The sequence below is a fragment of the Panthera pardus genome, unplaced genomic scaffold, assembly GCF_024362965.1.
Source record: "Panthera pardus isolate Hobbes unplaced genomic scaffold, ASM2436296v1 HiC_scaffold_6, whole genome shotgun sequence".
In the NCBI taxonomy this organism is placed as follows: Eukaryota; Metazoa; Chordata; class Mammalia; order Carnivora; family Felidae; genus Panthera; species Panthera pardus.
In genome coordinates this window covers 122,934,742-122,958,127 of record NW_026526991.1, presented here as the reverse complement: position 1 = coordinate 122,958,127, position 23,386 = coordinate 122,934,742, and the positions used below count along the sequence as shown (strand labels likewise).

General features: G+C 35.7%; 1 protein-coding gene across 2 annotated transcripts in view; it reads left to right on the top strand.

The window, feature by feature from the left end:
- MALRD1 (MAM and LDL receptor class A domain containing 1) overlaps window positions 1–23,386 on the top strand; it is a 770,287-nt gene that overhangs the window by 630,005 nt on the left and 116,896 nt on the right. For both annotated transcript variants that reach the window (XM_053896000.1, XM_019460623.2), the window contains exon 37: window positions 6,706–6,772. In XM_053896000.1, coding sequence (XP_053751975.1) covers window positions 6,706–6,772 — 67 coding nt within the window. The remainder of the gene's footprint in view (window positions 1–6,705; window positions 6,773–23,386) is intronic.

Genomic DNA, 23,386 nt, shown 5'->3' with positions numbered 1-23,386 from the left:
CAATACTGCTTTTAAATTCTCTAATTTATTGTAGTCCATTGTTAACATCTCTCCTTAGTAATTGAATTTTTATTTCATGCAGGAGGCACAAAATAATAGATAGGGTCAATATAAATCTCTCACAACTAATAGGTAATATAAATTGGTAATAAAAGATATATTCAATCGTATTTTCTAAACAAATTGGAGATATTTAATATCGAAACTAGGTGAGAATATATTCTTCATATCTTTCAAGAGAGAAGACTATTATAAGTGACAAAAACATGGTAATTACAATCAAATCACAGTGCAAAAAAAATCTTATTTTTTTGTACTGTTGAAATGAATACTCACAGAGCACTGAATTTTATGACTACAAAAGGAAATCAAGAAGCAAGCAAAGCTGGTCCCATAAAATATGCAAAGATGAATGCTCTTTGCCATTATTTCTGTACCAGGCATGCTTTTCTATCAGATTGATGCCCAAAAGGAAACGCTTTCAGTTTCTTTTCAGAGTAAGAAAGATACTAATGAGTTTCATTCTTTGAAACTATTAAGAAAAAGCACTGATGTCCAGCATCCAAATTTATTTTCATAAAGATGGGATTTTGTTCAGCGGAGTCCTCTAGGAGAACAAATATATCATACCATGATATGGTTTATTGTCTGATTTTACCTATTCCACCTTTAAAAATGTGGCCAGAAAAACAGAAGAGTGACTAGCCTTCCTGAGTGATCGACAACCTGTAGGTAATAACAGAGAACACGTTCTGGCTGCCCCATCTATTTTAGTCATTCACCAGTTCACTCACACAGTTCATTTACAAAGTATGGGTCATACTGCCCCAGGTACTGGGTTATAGTAATATGAAGAACTAATGAAACACTTTTCAGAAATAAAATCCACATTATATTTTTTGTTCTCTATTTATATTGCATGTACTTCTTAGTTTGCCACACTAACATGATGAAGTCAACACTTCTGTGTTTAAGAAGGCGTCTAAGCTTAATCCATGCTAAAATGCCCATGACGCCTTCCTCTTTCTTTTCAAACATTATTTCCCTTTATGGTCAGCATTTCACAGACTTTATAAGACCAATCCTGACAGCGTCCAATAACATCTCTGGTCACACAGCAGGTGGTGAGCATCTGGTCTCCCCTCACCTGAGGTTTAAGTCATTAACAGTAACATTGACCTCAGACTCTGCGTAGGTGTTTCAGGTTAAGTAGATTTCAACAAGGCCTGTGTGTCCCCAAGTTATGTTATAAAGGCATATTATTTTCAAGTTTTGGTTGCTTATGCAACAGAAAATTATTGAGCAGGATGTGTCTGGTCTCATTTAAATAGGGAGTCACTTTCCAGTCATCTGCAGTAGTAGAGGTTAATGAAAGTTATGTTAAGGTGATACTACAACTATGATAACTGTCCATTTGAAGGAGAATTAGAAAAAGGCATTAAAAATATAAACTTGTAGGATTGGGTATTATGAATGCAAAACAACAACAACAACAACAACAACAACATGATAATAATAATGCCTAAAACCGTTTCAGAAGGTTTTTTAAAATTTTTTTCTATCAAGTTGTTTTTAATTTTAATTCCAGTACAGTCAACATACAGTGTTATATTAGTTTCAGGTGTACAATATGGTGATTCAACACTTCCATATATGACTCAGTGCTCATCATGGTTAAGTGTACTCTTTCATTCCCATCTTGTTTCACCCAACTTGTTTCACCCACCCCCCCCCCACCTCCCCTCTGATATGCTCTATTTTAAATGGGTACCCTCAGTTAAAATTATTTTTTTTTCAACAAGAACATTTTTGTACTTGGAGCATACACCAAACCAAAATAAAAACTTCTCATGTAAAGTACTATGGAGCTATTCCAAATTTCTAAGCCATAGTTAATCTTCCCTGCAGTCCCTGTGCTGGGATTTCAAGATAAAGAGAACAGTCTCTGCCCACTGGGAATTTGGTTTCCTGCACCAAAACATTTGGTTTTCTGGAAGACTCTTAGATCCGTACAGCTCCTGAAACTATGCAAGTTATTGTGTATGCGTGTATTTAATCCATGACAGTGCATAAATACCTTACGATTCAGAGAGGTTTATGATCATAATATCGGGAACAGTAAGGGGTTATAGAAATTCTGAACTGAATAGCATCAGATCATTTGAAATGTTTAGACTAACAGGCTTTGGAGTTAGAGGACTGGAATTCAGTTCACTATTAGCTGTTCCCTTGCTGTTCACTTGAGCAAGTTATATTATTTACCATTTTACTTTTATGTAAAAAAGGGTATATATGGGATATATCACATAATGCTATGAGGACTGAATGAGGTAATGGCAGTACAAGTCTTAGGACAGTCTTGACACAGAGCAGGTCTTCAGTAAATGGAGTGGTAATGGTGTTCCTGATGGTAGAAGGAGAAGAGGAAAAGATGGAGAGAGCAATGGTAATGAAAATGAGGTTTCATGGGCAATTTAAAGAACTTCCAAATATAGAGAACTGGGTGAGAACGATTATTTAATGTGTTATGCATACCATTCAATAGTATAGAAATATTATAAATACATTTCATTTTAGCCTCTCAGCAGCCCTGGAAGGCAAGGTGATACAATCCTCACTTTAAATACATAAAACTTTATACTTGAAGTACCTAGCCCAAAGTTCCATAACACATTAACTGAGCAAGGTATCAATGAGGGAAAACCAGGATTCATGTGACTATCAGTCTTCTCAGCAATCCACAATACAATAGCTGTCACTTCCTGGGTTCCATATACACTGAAAGAGACACCCCCCCCACACACACACACAAAGATAGGTGTCCAATTTCTATGTTTTCCTGCTTTTCCAGAGTGATACATCAGAGTGGAATTGAACTTGAATTCTTTACAGAATGCTGTTTCTATGCAGTCAGTTGAATCATATTGGCCTCCAGATACATGGTCATAATAACCAATACAAGAGGGTACAAGGCAGTGAGACACTGACGTGGCTAAAGAGCCTGGGAACCCATACTGATTCTAATATCAACCCCGTAGATCCCTACTTCCCATTTGAAACTCTACTTATCTACTGGAAATATTACATCTCTTCATTGCTAACTACTCATATGTATCTCCTTCCTCCATTTTTTCTGTTCTCTACTTTGAATTGTTCTGAGTAAATTAAAGGTGATAGTACATTGTACTGTGCCTTTACATCTTATGGACAAAGAACCTGGGTTTAAGCAGAAACTGGAAAGAACTTCTTGTAGAGGTAATCTACAAATTGTCTGACCTCCAAAACACCAAGCATTATTCCTTGTTCTGGCCAACGCATGTGTTTTTTCCACTGTGTTCTATTATCTGGTGTAAGAGGTTATATATGTAAATTTCCACAGAATTATTTTGATGTAAAGCAAGGCTCTGTTTTACTCTCAGCAGTCAAAGTAAATATTAATGACCCCAGGAAAAAAAATGTGCAGCTGTGTGTATTTTGATGTTCTGCAGTTTCAGACACTCTACTGGTTTTTCTTCAAAAAAAGCAAAGCCCTTATGTGAGGAAGACTAAAATTGTACTTAAGACCAAACATGAGCATAAAATGGTTTATCTAAAAGGTTTGTAGATATTTATGCTTTATCATCCTAGTGGGCTATTTTTAGTCAAACCAGCTAATTTCTTGTTTATGAAGGAAATTTCACATCTGTTCTGTTCAGTAGAGCATGCCCCGGAAGCCTGAGGGATGTAGCTGTATTCCCATATTTAATACCACACTCTCCTGTTGTAATTAGTTAAATAGGGAAGAGTAAGGGAAGGCAAGATGAGATACACAGTTGACTCTTGAGCAACACAGGGTTGAACTGTGTGGGTCTACTTATGCGTAGATTTTTTACAGTCCTGTAAATGTAATTTCTCTTCCTTATGGTTTTCCTGATAACATTTTATCTAGCTTACTTTATTGCAGTAATGCAGTATATGATACATTTAACATACTAAATATGTGTTCCCTACCTATCTGTTAAGGCTTCCAGTTCACAGTAGGCTATTAGTAGTTAAGTTTGGGGGGAATCAGTAGTTATATATGGATTTTAAAATTTTTTAATGGTTATTTATTTTTGAGAGAGAGAAAGGGAGAGAGACAGAGTGAGAGCAGGGGAGAGGCAGAGAGAGAAAGACAGAGCAACTGAAGCAGGCTACAGGCCCTGGGCTGTCATCACCGAGCCTGACACGGGGCTATAACTCATGAACCGCGAGATCATGACCTGAGCAGAAGTCGGACGCTTAACTGACTGAGCCACCCAGGAGCCCCAGTTATATGTAGATTTTTAACTGTGTGAGGGTCAATGCTCCAAACCCCCTCATTGTTCAGGGGCCAACTGTGTACCCCTGGAAAAGCAAATCACTGGAAACTTTTAAAAACAAAAAGGACACCAGACATATGGCATATTGTGAGTCTGTTCCCACACTGCAACCTCTCTGCTTCCTGATTTTTCCTCTTTCCTCCTGCCCCATCCGTCCCCTTCTAATATTCAATGACTGGCTCCACAAGCTGACTCTCTATAGTTGACCTTCAGAGTTTTCCTCCAATGGATTATTTTCCTGTATAAAATTTCTGTTTCTTCTTATTACTTTTCTACTACTGTTCATAATCATCAGCCTTTCTCTGCCCAAGTAAATGGTTTCTCTCTCTGCTAAGGTTTGTATGCTCCTGTAAAGACAAACACTGTATCTTTGTAACGCCATGACACCTAAAAACATGATACCAAGTGATTTGGGGAGAGGAGGGGGCAAGCCTGAAAGGCAGAGGAAGAAATCCGAGGCCTCAAATCCATGCCCTAGGCTGTGTTTTACCTGGAATTCATACCTGTAAATCGTATTGTCCAAGGAATACTTCCACTTTGATGACCCCTTAGGCACTTCAAACACAAGTGTCTTTCCCTTTAAATTCTCCATTCCCCTAAAAAAAACATTTCTCCATTCCCCACAAATCCCCCAATTCTGTGGCCCAGCCAGAAACTTGAACATCATTCTTGACTCCTCCAAATGATCACCAGGATGTTTCGATCTCAGCATTTCAATATCTCACAAATCCCCACAATTCTCAACTCCCTACCCCACCCCTTTCATTCAGGCAGCTATAATTTTTTATAGGACTATTACAAAAACTCTTAACTGGGCTCCCAAATTTTAGTTTTAGCCCTTCTGTTAACTGTATATACTGGATCCAGAATTGTCTTTTTAAAGCGTGAAACATCCACTTCCTGTCTTAAAATTATGGCCTCCTAGGTTAAAGTTTAAACTCCTCCCTGAGCCTGTATGATCTGGCCCCTGTGTGTCTGTGACCTTCTCTCATACTTGCTTCACATTATCAGTCCAATCAGGCTGAACTTCCTTCAGTTCCTCAAACACACCACACTCTCTTCTTGGGCCTCTGAGTCTTTATGCTTATCTTTACACGCACGCACACACACACACACACCACCTACCTTCCCCAGATGAATGCCTGATTCTCTTCTGGAAAGATTTTCTTTATTCCCCAAATTTGATTTAGGTGCTCTCCTTGGTATTTTCGTAAACCTTATTATATCCATCCCAAATTATATTACCCTTACTACTGTATTTTAATGCCCTAGTCACTTTTTTGCATTTTCCATGAAGCTGGAAGGCCAATGAGAGCAAAGACCACACTTATATCTTTTTTTAGGTCGACATTGCCTAAAAACTATGAGCTGGCTGTTTCCAAACATTCTCAGCAACTCTATGAGATGGGTACTCTTTTTAACCCTGTTTGACAGAGAAGAACCAGAGGCATAGAGAAATTAACAATCTTAGCTGATATTACACAGCAAGTAAATTGAGTCGAGATTCTTACTCAGACAGTCTGTCTCTGGTGCCTGCAGCTTTAGCAACTATCTAAACTTCCTAGATTATTTAATGGTACATATCCAGTGCCTAGCCTAGTACCAGACATTAATAGGTGTTCAGAATCGGTGTGTTGGCTTACAAATTAAAGGAAGTGGAGGCTTCCATCGAGTATTAGAGTTAGGATAGCCCAGCTAGGGAAACATGGTATCCTGCAAGAGAGAAGGTGTCAGAAAAGCCAAGGAGAGCGATCTGGGGGGTAAGTGAGTAGAGAAAGTGATAGGTCTTTGTGGATCAGAATGGTTTGTTACAAAGAGACTGTAAAGAACCCTGAAGACCTAAAGGCACTAACCACTTCCAGAGTCATGACTATGGGACAATATCTACCTTCTTTTTAGTCTATAAGCAAACTACCTTTGAAAATAAATGTTCATGCTAACCTGGAAGTAGGGAATGATACAAGCAGCAAAGAGCAGGGCCGGGGCAGTGTCCGCCATGATGGTGGCTACTGTGTGGAACAGAAGACAATCAATGTTCCACTAAAGAACAAATTTCAGTACAATTAAAGTATGTCATGCAGACGTGTTCTAAATAAGTAGATTTTCCTTAATCCAGGGGAGAAGAAAAAAGTCTTCTCTTGTGGTCACTCAGGCATGTGAAGAGAATGAACACATCAAGGGCAGCAAGGGCCACTGAACAAATTTGTGGGGTACAGGGAAGTAGTCTGGGAGAATTCTTGTGCTTGTGGCAAATGGGAAGAAATACTCTCAATGACTAGATTTAATGCAATAACTAACAGTAATGTGTCCTCCTCCTTCCTAATAATATTTATAATTAACTTGTTTTTATGACGCTTCCTTTTAGAATGTCCATTGGGTTACTGCAGAAATGGTGGGAATTGTGTAGTGGAGAAGAATGGCCCTATGTGTCGGTAAGGAACATCATCTACTTTTTCTCCTACCAGTTATTGCCATTGGCTTACTTATTTTTTCTTGAAGCTGATACAGTACATCATAATGAACATGAAGTTATTAAGGTAAACATAGTGGATAATGGCATTTTATGCATTTGTCTGTCTGAACAAGAGAAGGGGAGATATGAGTATATTTTAGAAAAAAAATTCAATCACTTAACATGATTTTATATCTTAACATTTTGTATAGGACATAGTTTTAATAGTAGCCATTATTTCTTGTTTTTAATATTTATACGAGGCTATAAAAAGATTTTTTATATGGGTGTCATCCTATTTCAGATGAACTTAGTGTGTGTGTTTCCTGACTCCCCTTTTATTTTACATTTCATATTTCTCTTTTCTAACAACAAAGGATAAAATTAATTCATAAATAAGATCTTTTTCTAGTTTATGCAATGGATGTTTTTGAGCAGCTAAAGTTAAGGTACAGATAAGGAATATATTTGCATACTTAAGGCAAACATAAACAAAAACAGTCCTCGTGATTTCTTTGGGGAATTATTTATATTGCATATCAAAGATTGCTTGATTTTTCCCTCACCCTTTAGGGAATTGTGCAAAACAGTTTCATAAATTCCAAAGGAAATGATGCATAGTCCATTATATTTGTGTTTATGACTTTTTAATCTAGCAGACCAATGGATATATTGCTCTGCTTATTAGACAACTGATTGTAGGTTGATACTCAAGTCATAACAAAACACATTGCAGTATCTGGAAAAGACTGATTAATAGTTGTTTAAATACTTACATCCGTCTGAGTCAACACTCATATTTTAGGAAAAGTTGTTTATCCCTTAAAAAAGCAAAAATCTCTACCAATTAAAACAACAAAAATTTTTTATGAGGAGGTAAGTTCAGACACTGCCTTAACATTGTTGACACTGAATTATTAGTGGGTTTCTGCAAGTGTTTTGTCTATTTCATGATGTAATTTGTTTTACATCTCCACGAGATTATACTTTCTCCTGTATCAGTTTCCATGGAAATTAACTTGTCACAAGCTGCATGTTGATGGAAGGACAGGATACATAGTACTAATTTCTAAATGTCTTCTGAAAGAAAGTGCGAATGATGCCATAAGTAATGTTTATTGAATGTCAGCTGAGTGGATAATGTCATTTAGTGTCAGCTGTTTACAGTAAGGAGGTTTGCATTTTGGTCTCCTCTAGCCCAGATAGACAATAAAGTTCTCGACTGTAGCTAGTCTCAGCTGAGCAAGCAGAGTTTTGCATTCTTGGCAACATCCTCTTGTACTTAAATAAACTTTAAAACTTGAAATCCAGATGGTGACATCTGAAATGTGTTTCTCTCACATGAGAAAACTCTAACGTGGGGGAGAAGATTCAATGGGAGGATTAAGAGGCAAAGGGACTAGAGGCAGGAAATCGATGCAGCAAAATGTAGAAAGAAATCCACCAATCACATATTTTAAAATCGTATTTTTGATAGTAGATAATACTTTTCAAATAGTGAAATAACTAATGACCATCACACAAACAAATGTGTGGAATTAGTGTTCTTTACAACATAGGTGTGAGAAATGACTTAAGGGGTTTTTTTCATATTATATGTAATATGGTAGTTTCTCCATCCAAACTCTAATAACATTAAAATTGTGAACTGCAAAAGTAACTATGTGTATATTATAATAAATTTTGGAAGATGTTCAGTAGTGTATCAGGCAAAAGGCAGAATCCCCGATGTTTAAATCCTACTCATTAGTATTATGGTTTATATCCACTTGAATATGGTTTTCCTTTCAGAAACACATTTGCACGCATAAGCATGCATTTGTTTCTTGCAGAAATGTGAATTATACTTTACACATTCACTTTGCACCTTGTTTATGGGTTTTTCTTTTCTCTTCATAAAATATTTTGCTGTTGTTGCACGTGGGTACATATGGCTCTAGATCTCTCACTTCCTGGCTGTGTAGTATTGGGCAAGTTTCTTAATCTGTGTTTCGGCTTCTTCTTTGGCAAGTTGGAGAAAATAATAGCACCTGCCTCCTGGAGTAGTTGTGAAATTTAAAGGGGTTAAAATGTGTAAGATGCTCTGTGCCATGCCTGACATACAAAAGATGCTACAGGAATACTAGCCATCAGAACTATTATATAATTTTAAAAATTCTGTGTAGTATACAATGTGTAATATATAGGGTGTGTCATCATTTAAAAACCTCATGAATCCTATTAATGCTTGTTTAGTTCCAATATTAAGTATTTGCTTTCACAGATAACATCCATCCTTTGACTAATCCTTGCACAATTCTTTAAGTGTAACATATCTTACTGAAATGCAAAATAACAATGTAAATTATTTCTAATTGCATTTAGTATCAACTTCATTTCCAATTAAATGTCATATCCACGTCATTTGTCACACACAGGTGTTCTTTTTTTGGATTTAAGGTTAAATGAGGATGGCTTTAGAATACAAAGTTTTAGAGTGAATATAGGGCATCATGGAAAGACGATGGCTTTATGTCAAACCCTTATCATTCCCACATGTGGGAATTCTAGATCTTTGTCACCCAGAGATGTAAGGCCAGAAAACTCAAGCCCACCTCTCATCTGGGATATTGTGAATATAAGAACGTCATGGTCACAAAGAGGGGGCCTATCACCAAAGCCTCTGGATTTTCTCTTTGGATCTTGGGTGCCTTGAGAAAGACCTTCAGTTTTTACCTATGATCCTGGAGAAGAGACTTTTAAAAATACCATTTGGGATGCTAGAAGTTTATAATTATCCACAAGAGTAGAAACTACTAGATGAATCATGGTTTTCCATTTCTTGAGGAACACCAATAATGCGGCATGTTTGAGGGCTGAAGAAGCAAACCATGAACCAAAAGAGGGAAATTATCCCTCACCTAAGGAGGCTTGATTATTACATTTTTTTGACATATCGATATGTTTGGAAAATAAACTGAGCTACGTAATATAAATTCTAAAGGATTAGAAAGATGTTACAAGGAAAGAAAAACAAAGAAAAAAAAGTAAGGTAGTTAGTGAAGGTAGGAAGAAAAATATTAAAGCTTGGGTTAATTTATAGACTTTGAAGACAACTTGTCTGCAGCCACCCTATCCCACTAGACTCTTTGCCCCTCCCTACTTGCATGCATGCTGTCTCTCTCTCTCGCTCAAAATAAATGCATAAACTTTAAAAAAAAAAGAAAAGGAAAGCAATGGAGTAACTCTCCTCTTGTTAAAGCAGTATGGTACAGGCACTTGAAAGCATTTAGAGGAGCGGAGTAGAAAATCTAGAAATATATTCAAGTGCGTATGAAAAGCTAATAAATAATAACAGTGGCATCTCAAATCATTGGACAGGATGGACTTTTTTGCAAGAAATGTTAGGGCAACAAGTTAGCTATTTAGAAAAGGTAAAATTAGAACCATACGTCACATCATACACACACACACAAATAATCTTCAGGTGGAGCAGAATGCAGGCTGAAACCACATATATACTAGAGAAATACATGGTTAAATTCTCTATATTCTGAATGTAAGAAAATGATTTTTTTCAATGACTCAAGCCTAAATGCAATCAAAGGTAATATTGATACATTTGACTACATAAAAAATTTGACTAAAAAGAATTTTTTGCATTGTAAAAAATACCATAAGCAATATCAAAAGGCAAATGGCAATCTGAAAGAAAATACTTATGTCAGATATCTCAGGAAAAGGACAAATATCCCTAATATTTAAAGAACTATTTTAAGACATGGGAAAAGACCAACCTTCATATTAAAAATTTGACAATTATTTTTGAAATACATAAAATGATGATCAAACATTTGAAAAAAATTCAACTCATAACAGCGAGGCACATTTAAATGGTACTAACACGCTTTTTTCTCACCTCTCTGACGAGTAACATATTCTGTGGGTAAGGATGTGAAAAAACAAGCATTTTGCCAGGAGAAGTGTAAATTGGTATAATTTCTATGGAGATGATTTTGGCAATATCTAAAAAAACTACATATCCATATACTTTTTGACTTAGCAATATCATTTCTAGAATTTATATTACTGGTACAGCTCCAACACTACAAGAATGTATGTCCACAGAATTACTCACTGTAGCATTTTTATAATTTCAAAATATTGGAAACAACCTAAATGCCCACGTATAGCAGAGTAAACCACATGATGGAGTCTAACTGGAATATGGGTGGTTAAGGAGTGCTCTGTAAGCCAGCTGAAGAAAGGTATTGCCTGGGGCAGCATAAAGGAAAATGAAGAAATGTAGAATTGTTCCTGGAACTCTGCTGTAGTTCTTTCATTTGACTTAAATGTTAAAAATCTGGAGGGGATGTTATTGTTGACAATAATATGTCAGAACCTCTTAAGCGTTTGTCATGCCTTTGGCCTTCACATAAACCTACAAGGTACATGACCGTGTACTAAGTGAGCAGTAAAGGAAATGAGACTTGGAAATATCTAACAAAACTATAATTTTTGGAAAAAATATTTAAAAAGTGAAATTAAGTAATTTTCTCAGATACAAAAAGCAAGAAAATGAAGGAGTTCAGATTCAAACCTAAGTCTTTTGCCAAAGTCTATACTCCTAGGTTATCACCCCCTGTGACATGTTTCCTCTTTGGAGATTTTATGTGATGGCTCCTGATTCTATGATTGCAAGATTCTATGAGTAGAGATATGAATCAAATGCTTAAAGAAAATCTAGGGGTGCCTGGGTGGCTCAGTCAGTTAAACGTCCAACTTCAGCTCAGGTCATGATCTCACAGTTTGTGAGTTTGAGTCCTGCGTCAGGCTGTGTGCTGATAGCTCAGAGCCTGGAGCCTGCTTCAGATTCTGTCCCTCTCTCTCTGTCCCTCCCCCACTCACTCATACGCTTGCTCGTGCTCTCTCTCTCTCTCTCTCTCTCTGTCTCAAATATAAAATAAAACATTAAAAAAATTTTAAAAATCTAGAACTAAGCTTTATTTGTACTTGGCCGTTTGCTGCTTTTTAATACACCGTGCACTTTTATTCCTCTGCATGTTCACATTGTTCCTTTTTGCCCATTTTACACTTTCCCACCTGGACTACCTGAAAAAATTCCAGATTCATCTATCATGTCCAAACCTCCTCTCTAGAACTTTCCCTGAGCCCACATGCTTATGACTCATATCCTGTATGCCATGTAGAGATATGAATCTAAAAACATATGTACCTGAGTTTAGGTATGAATTCCATCCACCATTTACTAATGCCATGAATTTGAATAAATTACTTAACCTTTTTCTATGGAGAAAAAGGAAAATGACTATATACTAAGGAAATAACGTTCTCTGCCACAATGGAGCTACAAATTGAAAAGGGCTTCTATATTACTGAAATGTACAATTTGTAATTGTTTTATTTACTTAAGAATATTTTTAAAATGTTGTATCTAAGTGGGAAGCATTAGTAATCTTTTTGCTAATTTCTTATTTAACATCATCAAAATCATCTCCATAGCAACCAACAGTAGTTCTTTACGAGGTCAAAAACAGAACAAGCCATAAACATTTAAGATCATGGCCTCTGTTGTTATTTTTTCACACACAGTACCCAAGTGCTAAGGACTAACAAATATTCATAGTAAACTTGAATGTTTTGGAAATGAAAATCATTGCAAAATTTAAAAAGTCTGTTTAAAGAGGAGGACATTTAGCTGTCTTTTGTGCAATAAGCTTGAGAGGCCATGAGAGTGTATGTTTTTCAAATCCAACACACGGAAGAAACAATTTCATGGTTAAATATAAATTACCAAAATTGTCCCAAGAAGAGGCGATGTTAAAATTGAGTAGATTGAGTGACATAGTAGAAATTTTAAAAGTCAAAAGTGTAGTCCCTCTCTTCCAAAAAATTTAAATGTGTATATCTATTTAAAAAACTCAAAGCATTTCTCTTAAAGCCAGGAGTAAGAACAAGAACAGTCTGCTAGCACTGGGATTCTTCTATTTGCTTAAGAGGTTTTAGCCAAAAGAGCAAGCGCAAAGAAATAAGAGTTAAACGTATTGAAAAAGAAGCAACACAAATACTGTTGCATATTCTCACAGCCTAGGAGGTTCAAGTAGATTAACCGTAATACTTTTAGAATGATATATTAAAAAAAAGGTTCAGAAAGATAGATGGATATATGAAAAGTATGCAAGACTAGGTAAATTTCCTTTTTACCAGTAGGGATGATGATTGAATAAGATAATTGGAAAAGAACTCAATTCTGAAATAGCAGCAATTATTATAATATATACAGGCCTACACTGAACAGTAAATGTTGAAGACCTACATAAAGAAAAGAGAAAAGCTCAGATGAAGGATGTCCAAGACCTGATTCCATAGATAGGAAAAAGATATGGGTGAATTTACTTTCTAGAATTAGCAATATTTAGTAGTGTACAAATGACAACCAAAGAACATTCTCAGGGTTTTAGGTTTTTGCTTGTTTTTCAAATAGACCAGTGGATGTTAATGTTCGCCTGAAAACACAAATATAATATTTAAAGACAAAATTAAGAATTGGTATTTATTGTACTTGATAATTAAAGTTTGCTATAAAGTCATGGGTAATATATGTTGAGGAGCCAGGACACAAAGACAAAGAGGATATTGCAACAGAATAAAGCTTCTGCAAATAGATTAATGTAGCTATGTGAAATTAGGATAAAATAGGTAGCATTTCAGGTAGATGAGAATGGGTGGGTTGGACTAATAATAATTCATATTAGGACGACTGGTTAGCCATTTATTTAAAATAGAAATTATTATTGATATTTCATGTGAGGAATTAATCCCAGACTTAATAAAGGGATGAACAGGGAAAAAATTATAAAAATTTTTAGAGAAAATACAGAATAAAGGACTCTTTTTAAATCCTGAAGTATGGAAGTCATTTTTAAGTTTACTAGCAGTCATAAAGGAAAAGATGAAGAGATTTGAAAATTTGACCACATGGATAATTCTTAAGCAGAATGAAAACTGCAGTAGGGTGAAAGATCATAAATTTTATTAATAACAGGCCACAAAAATATATATAAAGTATATACTATAGATAGGGATTCATTATTGTATTAATTATTTACTTATATGTAAAGTGTTCCCTCAAAACAATAAAAATTAGGTAATAGCTGGGCAAAGGTTATTCACAGAAGAAGGAATATAAATGGTCAATACATACCTGAAAAAAATTCAACCCTCATTAATAGGTAAGTACAAGGTAACCCTTGAAAATCCTAGTTTTACCTAAAGTGGCAAAAAAAAAATAAGTTTAATAATATCCACTATTTATGAGAGTGTAGAAGCCCTGGCACTTTTATACATAGATTATGTGAATATAATCTGTATATTTAGGAAGCTAAATATACAACATTTAGGTAAAGAAATTTTTAGGAAAGACAAATGGAAATACCCATTCAAGATTTTAATATTCACAGCGTTTAACTCAGCAACCTCCATCCTAGGAATCTAGCCTGCCGACATACTTACACGAAATATGTACGTAAATGTGTTGAAATTGGTATTTTATGGTAGTGTTTTGAAACAAACTTCAGTGTTCAAAATAGTGTAATGGGATATGATAGAACCATTTTTTTTTAATGGAAAATAAAAATCCTGACATAGAAAAGTATCTACATTGTTAGGTGAAAAATGCAAATTCCAAAATAATATGCACTTTAAAATTCTATGGGGGAAGAAGATGAGTAAATGTGAGTGTAGAAAATGAAAAAAAAACGAGTCTAGCAGTGCGCACATCAAAGTATTAACAGTTGTAAGTGACCTCTCCAGAAGGAGATTAGCTTTGGGAGAGAGAGCAATTTCATATTTTAGCTTCTCCATTTTTATTTTAACCAATACTCCTTCTGTAACTTAGAAATGCAGTTTTTTAAAAAGGCCTTAAAAACAGTTACAGTATTAAAAAAATAATAACATCGCTTACAGTAAAAGGCAGAGCCAACTGGCTGCTTTTCACAGTGTCTCCAAGATAAATGGGCCTGTCCCTTGGTTTTTTTCCCCTGTTGTCAGAAAGTATTACACACTTTCTGCCTCGTGCAGAGCCAAACAAGCCAGACAGACTAGGAATGTGATTGAAGATGAAGCAAATAACCCCTCTCACCAAGGCTCCCTCCCTGTCTCACTCCCAACGCTGGATCCTTCTCTCGTCACCTATGCCAAAAGAGTCATGAAAATGAAAAGCACAGTAATACCTAATTTTCCCTCACTGCCCCTTTCCCAGAAAGAAAGCATTGTGACGTGTTTGTACACTTGAATTGTTTTTGGATTTTTCATGCCAGGCATACGTTTTCACAGCTGAAAACTGCATTGCTTTGACAATCTGATGTAAGTGCCTCTTGAATGACCTGTTGACTCATCCAGGGAGGGCATTCTGCAAGGACGGACATGGCCCAGATTTCGTTTACTGGTCATTGGTGACAAGGGATTTGTGATCCAGATATTTTCCAAAGTCTCTGGTATGACCTGACTGTTAAGTAGATATTTCTTTCCTCCTGGAAGAAAAGTGGTGGGTTATTTCTGGGGCAGTATCTAATGCCAAAGGACTTGCTTTAAAAGAGAGAACAAGAGATAGCTGTCTATATTATAAGGAGCAGGAACTTGAAAAACCGCCCCTAAAATAGCTGTATAGGAAAATGGTTCCTGTTCATCCACACAGTTTTCATTTGATCAGTTTTCCTAGCATGTGCACGACCACATTTTCATGGGATAGTTGATTGGAAATGGCATCTTTTCTTTCTTTGCTGTGCATGCTGTGTATGTGTGCTCTTGAATGGGAGAGTAAAGCACAGCCCAGTGGAGGTGCTCAGAGACCCGAGCCTGGAAGAATGCTGAGAAAAAGTCATTCCTCAGAACGGATTTCACAATTTCCCAAACCAGGCTCCCTAGTGGCACGGGAACTGCGGGCCATCCAGCTCTGCCCTGATCCTACATAGCTTTTCTTCCTGCTCAGCCAGCATGAGTTTAACTATGTCAGAGTAGAATCTTTTGTGCTGTTGCTAGGTGGCTGATCTTTGCCTTACAGAAGCAAAATCTAGCAAATGAGGTAGAACTTTTTGAACCTATCCCTCTTACTAGTGAAATGTTGACAGATCTAAGTAGTTCAATGCATTTTAATTTTGAAACCCCCGTGGGACTTTTCTTACCCTCTGAAAGCCCTAGTTTATGTTTGCCATTGCCTTAATCTGCTGTTCATCTATACCTCTGAGATGCAGGGCATCTCTTTGTTTTCTTCATAGACTTAGTTTATTTTCCTTTTTTTCATGAGGAGGAAGAAGGAGGTAATGGAAACTGTTTATGTCTTCAAGTTTAAGATTAAATTATGACTATTCATGATCAGTGGCTAGACTTTATATGATCTATCCATCTATAGGTCCATATTATCCTTCTGTTTACTATGTACTGAAAAATAAAGAATTTTGAGGGACACATATACAAAAATAGGAAAATTTAACACACAATATAGAAAAATAATTGTCTAGAGATTACAGTGGTAGTGTTGATAGAACTCGTACTTGCCTTTTCATTCTCTATGTGTAGAGGCAATAACTGAACACACAAATGCATTGTAGCAAATGCCACAAGAGCAGCAAAAAACAAAAAGACAAAACGAGAGAACACGCATTTTAGTATTGAACAAAGAGAAATGCATACCTTTTGAATTTACGGCTCCAGGATCCAGAATAAAACACATAAGATCACTTCGCAGCCAATCTTTTCATTTTAGGGTTCCCACCATCTAACAATGCTGAGAACTAAAAGGGCATGCTTGCTGCACATATACATGGAGAATTCTAATTTTGGAATAAATATCTTCTAATAATTGCATTTTTCATTTTGTAGATAAAAAATAAAAAGCACCATTTTCTTGTTAGAGTGTCGGACTGAGAATGCGTTTAGTGTGAAAACAGATTTCAATATGGGAAATAAGGCTTTACATATATTATTCTTTTCCACTCTGTAGGAATTAAAAGCGATATTATAAGAATTTTCTCTGTAACAAGGTAAATTATAATGCATTATGTTTTCCTGTTATGCATTTTATGATGCTGAGGGAATACAAGCTATATACATAAAAAGGTGTACGTTGATAAACGGTGTATGTTATATTATTTTTAGAATATATTGCTTACCAGGATAGATCACCCTAGTGAACACATATGTATTCATATTGACAAGTATTTTGCCAAGTCCCTTTGTTTTTTTTAATGGTAAAACATCACAATATATAAATCTTAGTCATTGAAAACCAGTTTATGAAATACTGTGTGGTGCAAGGAAAGGAAGAATAGGCTTGGAATTACAAGTTCTGCCTTGACTACACTTAATACTTACATAGCAGTGTCAGTCAGGGACCCACCAGGAAAGATAATTCATCCCAGATGGCTAACATAACAAAACTTTGAAGAATACTTACTTTAATGAAGGTACAGGCAAGATTGAAGTAATGACAAGGGATGTTGGGACTCCAAGAGACTGGCAGCAGTAGAAAGCCAAAATTGGAGGCCCAAGGGGTAGATCATGGATAACCAGTTCCCAGTGAGAGCTGGAACTGTGTGTGGGGGAGGAGGGGGGTGTGGGTGTGTGTGAGGGTGGTGGGGGCAGTGCCGAAGGAGGAAGGGTAGTTGGGGAAGATGCTGCACTGCCCTGGCAGAGAAGCTGAAGGAAACAGACAAAACGTACTCAAATTTTCTCTCGTTCTACCATCCAGACTCCAGTTTCTGTCCTCCATTGGCTAAACCCAAAAGAAAAGCAACAAGGAAACAGAGATAAGGATGCACCCTGAGCAATTTTCTCCCAGGCCACAGATTAAAGCATAGAAAGGTGTCTGAGGCAGCAGACGGACCTTGGCAATTCTCTGAACCTCTCTGTATGTGTATCAGTTAGAAAGCCCATTCAGCTTCTAGTAAAAGATACCTGGCTATAGTGAAATTAAAACCTAAGGAAAATTATTTTTCTTATAAAAATTCTAGAGATAAATGATTACTGGCATCATTTCACCTGTTCAAGGATGCCAAAAGCAAATCTGTGATTCTCTTGACCTTGCAGCCTAGGCCTGGTACTCTATCATAACCCCTTCCTAGACAACTCAAAAAAAAAAAAAAAAAAAAAAAAAGAAAAGAAAAGAAAAACGGCAGAAAGGAAAAAGGAGCTTAACCGGAATCTCACATGACAATTTCCACATATATCTCATTTTCCTAAGAAATGTACTGTGACAGATTTTTCAGTGGAAGTTTGGATTAAGAGGTAAAGATCAGTAAGAATATCAAATTATAAGAGGCTGATTTTTGGACGCCTTGTGCAACACTGAGGTTATTAAAAATGTTTAGAGAGGACTTTCGAGGGAGTTGATTTATGAAGCTTTCTTGGCCATACTGAGTCCCACCCTATTCCTCAAGGAAAAGCACAGTGAGATTGGCTTCAAAGAGACCTCTCGAGAGCACTGATATAGTTCCCTTAGTCATAAGAGTCATGGGACTAGTGTTTGTCATACACACGAGGTACCTAGAGGTACTTGGTGGTGGCTATTGCCTTATAATGGCAGGCAGTGAAACAGTAGCTGGGGCATTGGAAAACAACTGTATGTCTTCCCTAGAAGTAGGTCAAAAGTGCACAAATCCTGGAGACAGAATTCTACTCAGTAATGTTACTCTGACACACAAAACAAAACAAGACAAAACAAAACAAAACAAAGCAAAACATGTTTCCCCAGAGTGTTTTTGCCAGAAGATGAGGGAACCTGAAAGTAAAGGGACAAAATAGCTTTCTGAAAAATCCACAGATTCTTTAAAAGCTTGGTAGGCCCAGAGAACTGGAAGCACAGCCCAAGGAAGGATGCTTTTTATCTGCTTCCCAGACTCCAGTGCCAGATGAACCAAAGTAGTTGAGGGAGAAGGAAAATGCCAACTCAACCTGCTCCCAAATTTTGGCAACCCTCCAGCCTCCTGGCTGGCTCCTGCTAGGAGAATGGAAGAAATACAACTTTAAGTTTAGGGTTTTGATTATTACAGAAAATTGAGCATTTAAATTGCCAACATGATGATTTTATCACTTAAAGTGACCATCACATTACTAATTTACCTAAACTGAGCAGGAGAGTCGTGAGGTCTATTAGTATTTTGATGTATATGTAGATTTGAAGACTATGGAAGACAAAATGGGTTTTATTTTTACTATACTCCAAAATCCATGCTTATTTAAGATACAGGTTTAATAATTTTTCAGCTAGGAGTTTTTCAGGGTTCTTAGGGTGAGGAAGAAGGAGAAAATGGATAGGGCTAGGTAGCAAGAAGTCTCTTAAATAGAACTCATCTACAAATGGAGCAGGATGAACTAGACAGGGGACCTCAAATATGACTGCACAGCTATAAAAAAAATGATGAAATAAAAAAGTAAACTATAAAAATTTACCAAGAGCAGTTTGATTCCAGAGACCTGATTGGACAATGGACACCAACCTAAGAAAGGTAACCTAAAACAACTCCATGGCAAGAATCATGAGAGAAAACTCCAATGCGAGATGAGCCCCCAAAGTGAAGCTGAAAGGCAATAAGAAAATCTAATGATAGAATAGACAGTAAGCAAAATCAAATACTGGGAAATATACTCCTGGTAAAATAAAAAGAAAAATACAATTTAAAATATGTTTAAAATAGATATGTTAAAGGTTCTCAAAAATCTAAAGAAAGGAATACAATCCATAAAATGCAAAATAAGTTTTTTAAGTAATTAGGCATCTATGATTTTTTAAAAATTGGACTAAAAAGTAGTCATGGAAATTAAAAATAAAATCTAATTCTAAGTTGAACACAGTTAAAGGGAGAATTTATAATTGTAAGGTATTTTAAAACAATTACTCAGAATATAACACAGAAAGACAAAAAGTAAACATATGAAATAATTGTTAAAATATATAAAGAAATATAAAGGACAGATTAATGAACTTTAGTAATGCCACTATAATATCTTAAAACATAGAAAATAGAATATTAGAAAAGCAATATTGAAAGAATAAAGTAGCTAAGAATATTTCTGATTTAATAAAATCATGAATTCAAATTTAGCACATAAAATGCTACACACACATGTGCATGCAAAACAAAGCAAAAAACTAAAATCCACACCTTAATGTGGCATGAAAAAGTTGTAGGATATCATGAGAAAGGGAATATTTGAAAAGTATTCAGAAGAAAATCTACATAGTACTGATGAAGTTTTAGCAAGTAAACTGATCATGGAATTCTCTCAGGAATATAGACATCAGATGATAACAGAGAACGCTAAGGGAACATAATTGTCAAACTAGAATTTTACACCTGAGTAAATTGAGATAAAAAACACTCTCCATCATAAAGAGATTAGGAATATTCACTACACATAGACTTTCCAATAAAAGAAATAATTCCTCAAGCATCTGGGTGGCTCAGCTGGTTTGAGCAACTGACTCTTGATTTTGGCTCAGGTCATGATCCCAGGGTAGTGGAATTGAGCCCTGCGTCGGGCTCTGTGCTGAGTGTGGAACCTGCTTGGGATTCTCTCTCTTGCTCCCTGTACCCCTTTCCCCAACTCACACACTCTCTCTCTAAAATAAATAAAGTGGAAAAATTATTTTGTAAAAAATAAATAATTCCTTGGGAAATACTTAAGCAAAATGAAATGTTTAGCCCAAAGTGAAAGTGAGGATGCACAAAACAGTGATGATTAAAGAAACAGGTAAAGTCTTCTATATACTTATTAACTATTAACTCTAAAAATAATAACCCATTTTTAAAATTTGTTTTAAAAAGGCAGAACTAAAATCTAGAAAGGAATAGCATGAAAAAGAGGAAAGAGTTGAGTTCAGAGTGTAGTTACATGTGCTGCAATTCCTTTTTCCTTTCAGAAGATAGACATTCCAAAATTAGAATCTGAGAAATATTATATTTACATAACATTTATAAAGATATTATAAATACATTTTTCATTTTTATTGCAGTAAAATATGTATAACATTAAATGTACATTTTACAATTTGTAAGTGTAGAGTTAGGGACTATTAAGTATATTCACACTGTTGTGCAACCATCACCACCATTCATTTCCAGAACACTTTTTATTTTGTAATACTGAAACTCCCACTCATTAAAAAATAACTCCCCACCCTCCTGCCAGCCTTTGGCAACCACCTTCTACTTCGCCTCCTATAAATGTGACTACTCGAAGCACTTTATGTAAATGGAATCATATAGTATTTGTACTTCTGTGATTGTCTTAGTTCACTGAGTATAATGCCTCAAGGTCCATCCTTGTCATTGCATGCATCCAAATTCCCTTCCTCTTTAAGGCTAAATAATATTCTCATACACCTACCACGATTTCATTTATCCAATCCTCCATCAGTGGGCACTGCTGGTGCTTACACCTTTTGGTAATATTGCCATGAACGTGGGTGTAAAATATCTTTTCAAGTCCCTGGTTTCAAATGTATGAATATATTTTAAACCTTAAAGATTACCACCAAAGAATAAAAATAAAACGTATAATTTCCAATATTAGCAGAAGAAAAGGAAAGGAAAAAAATAGCCTACCGGCCAGAGAAACCATGAGAAGAGAAAAAAAAGAAACATAAAAAAATATTAAACAGGGGTGCCTGGGTGGCTTAGTCTGTTAAGCGTCCGACTCTTGACCTCACCATTGGTGAGTTCAAGCCCCGCATCCGGCTCTGTGCTGACTGGGCAGAGCCTACTTGGGATTCTCTCTCCTTCTCTCTCTGCCCCTCCCCTGTTCACATTCTCTTTGTCTGTCAAAGTAAGTAAATAAACTTTAAAATATTTAAAAAATACTAAATAGGAAGCACAAAATAATATAATAGAAATATTAAAATATCAGTAATTACAATACATTTAAATGGGTAAAAAGTAGCTATCTAATGGTATCAATTATATTATTGCTTTAAAAATAATCAGTTATCTGCTGCTTAAAGAGATACATACAGACAGATTGAAGAGAAATTGGTTGGAAAACATATCCAAGAACAAAATAATAAAAATAATGCTGCTATAGCAGTAGACAAAGTAAAAATGAGGCAAAAATTAATTTAAGATAGGAACACAAAGGCTAGGAAAACTATAACAGGAATAAAAGTGGATAAAAGAACAATTCCTCATGAACTTAAACACACATGACAACACAACATCAGAATGTATATATTAAAAATTGATCAAAAGGAAAATTTATTTCCCTGATTGAAAAAAAGAATATAAGTACAGATAGAGTAGATCTTTTTCAAAGTATGAGATTACTATATTACTTTGTTAATCATTTTTAAATATAAAATTGGGAATTATCTGGAAAAAAATTAAAAAATGACATGAAGAAATAAAAATAATCACCTTTAGATAAACTGATAAACAGTGTCCCTATCAATTGGCCATTGAAACCAGACACATTTTTCTTATGTCTTTTAATGTGAAAGATGGCACAAATAATAGACACATAGATCAATAGAACAGAACAGAAGACCTAGAAATGAACCCACAACTATATGGTAATTAAATCTTTGACATAGCAAGAAAGATTATCCAATGACAAAAGATAGTCTCTTTAACAAATGGTGTTGGGAAAACTGGACAGCAACATGCAAAAGAATGAAACTGAGCCACTTTCTTCACCATACACAAAAATAAAATCAAAATGGATTAAAGACCTAAATGTGAGACGTGAAACCATAAAAATCCTAGAAGAGAACATAGGCAGCAATGTCTGACATCAGCAATAGCAACATTTTTCTAGATATGCCTCCTCAGGCAAGGGAAACAAAATCAAAATAAACTACTGGAACTATATTAAAATAGAAGTCTTCTGCAGGGCAAAGGGAATAATCAAGAAAACTAAAAGACAATCTACTGAATTGACAAAGATATTTGCAAATGACATATTTGATAAGGCATTAGTATCCAAAATATATAGAGAACTTATACAACTCAACGAAGAATGAATAATCCACTTTAAAAATGGGCAGAAGACATGAATAGAAATTTTTTCCAAAAAGGACATACACATGGTCAACAGATACATGAAAAGATGTTCAGCATCACTGATTATCGGGGAAATAGAAATGAAAACTACAATAAGATATCCCCTCACGTCTGTCAAAATGGCTGAATTCAAAATATAAGAAACAACAGGTATTGGCAAGGATGTAGAGAAAGGGGAAGCATCCTGCCCTGTTGGTGGGGATGCAAACTTGTGTAGCCACTGTAGAAAACAGTATGGAGGATCCTCAAAGAGTGAAAAATAGAACTACCCTACGATCTAGCAATTGCACTACTAGGTATTTACCCAAAGAATACAAAAATACCAATTAAAAGGGATACACACACACCCTGATATTTATAGCAGCATTATCTACAATAGCCTAATTATGTAAACAGCCCAAGTGCCCGTTAACTGATGAATGGATAAAGAAGATGTGGCATGGAATATTTAACACAATGGAATATTACTCAGCCGTAAAAAAGCGAAATCTTGCCAATTACCGCAACACAGATGGAGCTCGAGAGGATTATGCTAAGCAAAG